The sequence below is a fragment of the Nicotiana tabacum genome, chromosome 13 (genome assembly GCF_000715075.1).
Source record: "Nicotiana tabacum cultivar K326 chromosome 13, ASM71507v2, whole genome shotgun sequence".
Lineage (NCBI taxonomy): Eukaryota > Viridiplantae > Streptophyta > Magnoliopsida > Solanales > Solanaceae > Nicotiana > Nicotiana tabacum.
Genome location: NC_134092.1, coordinates 37,992,557 through 37,998,840, shown reverse-complemented (window position 1 = coordinate 37,998,840; position 6,284 = coordinate 37,992,557). Strand labels below are relative to the sequence as shown.

Genomic DNA, 6,284 nt, shown 5'->3' with positions numbered 1-6,284 from the left:
TTGTTTATTTTTGGAGTTTGGTACAGCTTTTTGAACTGACATTTGACAAGACTTTTGTGGTATATTCTTTATTCTTGTGTTTTTTTGCATAGTTGTTAACTTGTTATAAAATCTTAACAGCCAGATCAAATAAAGAAGGATTGAATCAACTGCAATATATTCTCAGTATCAGCATTCTTAATTTTTATTTCTTTTTTCTCTTTTACAACTTTTCGGTTGTGTGTGAACCTGGGTGTGCTTCTTTGTTCAACCAGTTTGTAGTGCTATATCATTTGTGTTATATAGCATTTTTTTTTGTCAAATGTTGATTTTGATCTTCTTTTGTTAATGTTTATTTGATAGTAAAATTTTCTCCACTTCCTAAAGTGGATAGTAAAATTAATTGCCATATGCAAATTATAATTGAAACGGCTGATATCTAACTTAAATGGTGCACATATATATTATATTCTTCTGATCCCAAATGAAAAAGAATGAGTTGAAAGATGCTAAGTTTCAAAATTTTAAGGGAAAAAATGCTAAGTTTGTGTTTGATGGGGTAGTCTCCAAGAAAGTTAATAGGCCCTTGGGATGGAAACTCATGGATGGGCCATCTGATAAAAACTCAACTAACTGAATTAGCCCAATAAAATTAGATTTTACGTAACTCCATTTAATTGGATTTGAATGAATAATTCAATTATGTTAGCTTATGATCTTTATTTAAAATAATATGTCTTAAATTTAAGAATATCTTACTGATTTAAATCCAATAAAATGTAGATATATAACTAAACTAGCTTTTCCTTGAAGTGACGTTATGATTTTAGTTGGTCCTCATTCTCCCATCCATAACTTCTCTAAAGCATTGACTTATTTGCCTTACCGTACCTCCACAGAATGGGAAGTGAACCTTATAATATTTTGGAGCTTTGTAAAGGACTAATATCACAAATATTGGTAGATAGATCACCTAAATATTGAAAAAGCTTTTGTAATTGTTACAGATCAGACACCAACCTAAAAAGAGGTTTTGGCTGTTTCCCCAACTTTGAAAACTAAATCCGGAACCAACCAAACACTAGAACCTTTTGTTAATTTTGTGAAAAATATCTTTGTCTATTTTGTTAATCTTGGAAAATATTTTCGTTTGCTGTTTTTTTTATTCACCAAACAAACAATAATATTAAAGAGCCACATGTTCTTGAAACAGCCTTGTCAAGTTTGCCACTTGTTATACCAAGTTTGAATTGATTGCTGCTTCAGTTTCGTGCCAGTATATGCTCACTTGGCTCGCCATTTGATTTCCTTTTCTAATGGAGTAAACCATATGTTATATGGTGGTATTTGATTGAAATAAATACTAAATATACTATTTTTTTGTCATTTTATTTTGGTGCTATTTGACTGGATATAATTTTGTAAAAAGTCATGATATTTTTATAATTATAAGTATATCATAAAAATAAATGAAAAATGAGTTGACAAGTTTTCAAATATACGAAATCATCATTTTGTAAATAACCTAAAAAAAGAGTGACATAAAATAAAGTTTGAGACAGTACGTAGTAATAAATTCAACACGTATGTATTACACAAGAATAAATTACAACCATATCCATCTGCAAGAGAATCTAAATCTAGCAACCAAAAGTAGAATCAAAAACCAAAAATATGATGCTAAACATCATAAACTAATAATAATCTCATTTAAAACTCTTATATATTAAGAAGCGGAAAAAAAAAAACATATTTATTTTACACCTCCCTGTTTGCATATGCATTAACACCATTTGCCCCATTGCCATTGGGGTACTTATCAGAGACTGAAGTTTTTTTCCTTTTAATGACAATGAACCAAGTAAAGGCTTCCAACAAAACTGCAATTGCACCCAATGCTATGATCACCCCAATATAAGCCCTCTTCCAATTTTTCTGTCCATTTAAAGCATCAAATCCCTCAAATACATTGATGATGCTAAGAATGATGACAGTGTATCCAATAGTATGGTGGTAGATGTTCCAGTAGAGTCTGTACTTGTGGTCTGGCTTTGGCCTCAAAAGCAGGGCAAAAACCTATGATATAATACAGCAATTAAAACTTGGAATTTGTGTCTTGTTAAAGAAAAAGGTAACAATCAAATAAATGGAGACATACCTGAAGGGTTCCAAGGCAGAAGAGAGTAATGCCAATGTTCCTGTGAGTGTTGAATTTAATTCCAACAGAATCACTGCCAAGCTTGAGACCAGTGCCCCATCCAGCAACACCAACAGCATAAGCAGAGGTTTGGCAAGCAACATGTAGGTAAAACCAAGCTGGATTTGCTGACTTGAACACTTTCAAATACCTTGCAAATACAGCACCCATTGGCATCATTACTCCCCAACTAATTGCATTCAGCACTCCATGTGTCTGTCATCAAAATTAAATTAGTTTCTTTAATACTACTAAAAGTTCTCTTCGGCATATAAAAATTAACAAAGGATTTGGAACTCACATTTCTTCGGCGTTGTCTAGAACTGGCTGAGTCACCACCCGCACCCGCAGAGGTTTGTCCATTGGCAAAATCAATAGTTCCAAAACTCCTCATGTTATCCCCACTCTGACGATGAATTACCAAACTCTGACCAGAAACTTGACCATTTTGCCAAACCTGATTAAAACTAGTACTACTCCCACTAGGAAGCTCCAAAGTTGCAAATATGATCATCTCATTATTTGTAAACTCTGCTGCAATTCTAGGCACTCTAAAGCTCAAGGGAGCTTCTCTCAGCTGTGTCTGGTAGCTAGAAGGGGAAATAGGTGAAGTATAGGCATGAATTTGTCCACTTGAATTTCTAAAAGCAACCAAACACTGAGCTCCTAACATACGTGATCCTCCAATATTCAAAGCCCAAGCAACCCAATCAGAATCTGTGACACCACCATGTCTATAAGCAAGATCTACTGTGTGGTTTGCAGAGTGGTAAGTCCAGTGTAGGAAACAGTTGAGAACAGGGAGAGGGTTGCAAGTTGCAAAAATATTGTTGTTTCTGAATAGATGACTTGAGCAGTTTTGAGCATAAGTAGAAGTGAAGAGAGTTAACAAGATTGATGAAAACACCAAACTTGTTAAGAGCTTATTATCCATTTTTCTGAAGGGGGAAAAAAACAAGATTTGCTTTTTCTTCTTCTGCAGCAACCAAAGAAGATGAAAAAACAAAAGGAATTACCAGAAGCTCTAGTATTTGGGTTCAAGAATTGGTTTTTAAGGGAATTATGTTTCTGGGGTTTTCGATGATTGAAGAATCAAGAAAGTGAACTGCTTGATCAAGAAAATGGGGAAGGTTGAATAGAACTTTATAGACTAGAAGATAGGCGGTGGAGAGTTGGGTTAGTTGACTGTTTCCTATTTGAGAAATTTTGATACATTTATGTTTGAAACCAAAAGTCTAAATGGAAAGAAAGAAAGTTCAAATGGAAGCAGCCAGGAAGGTCTTTGAAATACTTCTACTTTTGTATTTAATAAAAAATAATTCAAAGAATTATGACTAATCTTTGGTGCTCCAACAACTACCTTGCTTTCACACCTGGAAAGTCATTGAATTATTATTTTAAAAATTGGACTTTAAAAGCATTACATATTACTAACAGTTTGGTCATAGAAGAGGTGCTTTTGGTTTGTGTCAACTTGTACAAAAAGAACAGTTCATTCATCTTGCGAGAGTGGATTTTGTGCCAAATATCTAAACAGAATCAGTACATTCACAAAGACCAGATATTAATACCCTTTCGTATTTTTCTGTATCAACAAAAATATATGCCAATAATTAATAAGTAGTACATTGTTTGTCACGTGTGCTTTTAAATTCGAATTAAACTCAGCTTTTCTTACCCTCTTTCTCCTTTTGTTCTTTTTTTTCTAGAAACTAGAAATATTCAAATCACCATTCACCTCCACAATGTGCATAAATGTTTTCTATTTATTTCGTAATCTATTCATACATCCTATGGCCCGTACAATACTTTTGTGTATTTAAATCTAATTTAATAGAATTAATATTTAATACTAGTGGACAATTGACCGGTGGTGGACCTGTGATATTTTCTTTGGAAGCACCCCATACACACGCTAAAGATAAGAATGCCTTTATTATTCTCTTTTCACTCGCTTAATGGACCAGCTTGCGAATGGACCCAAAAATAATACGTAGTATTTCTTTTTATGAATAGGAAGAGACATTAATTAATTGTTATAACAAAACGTACTAGACAATAATATCAATTAAAGAGAAATAAACTAAGTAACAATTAATAACTGAAAATATTGGTTACGATCTACGGCAGGGGCGAAGCTACGTGCAACCTTACATATTATTTGTTATATTCCGTATAAGATAAAATATTATTTGTTATTGATTAAAAATAGGCTTTGAACATCCTTACATAGCCCACTGACAAAGGTTTGAACACCCTTGTTGAATTTCCTGGTTTCGTCACTAATCTATGGAGTACTAATAGTCAATAATGAGCAAAAACCTACACATCATGATGCTTGTTGAACTTGAATCCGTAACTAAAACCTAAACATAAGTATAATTGTTGAAGTATAGCCAAAGCAGATATATCAAATAGATTTACAATAATTAAATGCAGTTGAATAAATATGAAAAAGAAAAAAAGAAAAATGAGGAGGGGTCTAACTCGTGCCGATGTTGAATAGTGTCATTAAAAAGGATATTTAGTTAGGGTAGTAGCGTCTCATTGATTCGTCTACTAGCTTTTTTTTTTTCTTTGAACATTGAAATATTCATACTAAATATAGGCAAGACAAACAATACACCGAATACCAACTCATACCCATATCTTGAAACCAAAAAATTTGCAACTAGTTACAACTTTCTTCTATTAGCTTTTATGAGTCGAACACATTTTTGACTGGGTAGTGGGTACCTCTCCTAAATTTTTGAAAGTGAGGAAAAAACAAAGATAAGCAAAATTTAAGAAAAAAATTCACAAACCTAGCAGTACAAGCTATTTTACATACGTGGCAATTAAATAAATACATTCCCTAGCAGATAGCTTTAAATCTTGGATCCAAAATCACGTAGCCAAAGCATTAATTTCCTTAAAAAAGGATTTAAGTTACACTATAAAAAAGACTTGTACTTATTTATTACTCACATTTACATTATCTATTCGTTCTCATTTTACAAAAAATAATTAAAGTATGAGACTAACAAATCTGGAGTATAATGTATAACAATATACATATGGAAGCCTAGAATATAATATTATAATTGTGATAATATACGTTGTATAAAACATGTATAAATCATAATAAACTATGCATAAATTATAATAGATAACTTATATACGATATAAACCATAATAAATTACACCAGATAATATACTAAGTATAAATCACATATATATTTATATTATATTTTATCATGAATTCTTCAACCATTGTATATGTTGATTATGTATTAATATTAATAATAATGAATAATAAATATATACGTGGAATACATATATATAGTATTATAACAGTATATAATTATGTATAATGATGATATTTAATAGTGTATAAATTATATAAAATTCTAATATACACAACATAATAATGGTATTTAATAGTGTATAAATCACAATACTCTTTCTTTTGGAAAAAGATGGCATAAATCAGAGACGGAAACGGTACTTACATCAAGACTGTTAATGGTGGAGATGGTAACTGTTTCCTTAATTATTTGTTATTTACATCAAGACTGTTTAATGAAAATGGTATACTTAATTGTGGCCTTTTGGCTTTTAAATGGGATTTTTATTGCAGCGGCATTTAAGGAATTGTCGATAATGTTATATTTGTAATAACATTTGCTATCTTTGCAATAAATGAGTAGTACTATTAGTTATGAGAATAATTTTTATAAAGAGATCGTCTATGTAAAAAAAACTCTATATATATTATTTCTCCCATACACTTTTGCCAAAGTTGTTCTACTCCTTTTATATAATAAGTTTCCACTCTTTTCCTCAATTTTTACATTTATGCATTATTGTATAATTGAAAAAAGAAACTTGAATAGTCAAAAGTATCTCTTATCAATGAATTTGACAAGAGATAAAGAAAAAAAAGAGTCCATTGCTTAAATAGTAACTTAACTCTCCGAAGTTGCTTACTAAAGTCATTTTTCTTTCGTCTGTAACAATAAAGTCACTTAATTATGTCTATAGCACTTAAAAGGTCACTCAACTAAATTTTTTAAATTTTTGATTGTCAATTACTTATTTTACCCTCTAAATTATCAACTTTTGTATT

The 6,284-nt window shown here is 31.1% G+C and overlaps 1 protein-coding gene across 1 annotated transcript; it reads right to left on the bottom strand.

Annotated features, from left to right (window-relative positions):
- Nucleotides 1–1,545: 1,545 nt before the first annotated feature.
- Nucleotides 1,546–3,381, bottom strand: LOC107771464 (cytochrome b561 and DOMON domain-containing protein At5g47530). The gene is made up of 3 exons (XM_016590826.2): nt 2,478–3,381; nt 2,138–2,392; nt 1,546–2,055 (listed from the first exon to the last, which is right to left on the bottom strand). Exons 1-3 carry the CDS (start codon nt 3,108–3,110, stop codon nt 1,738–1,740), a joined length of 1,206 nt encoding a protein of 401 aa, XP_016446312.1. The 5' UTR covers nt 3,111–3,381; the 3' UTR covers nt 1,546–1,737.
- Between the last annotated feature and the right edge of the window lie 2,903 nt (nt 3,382–6,284).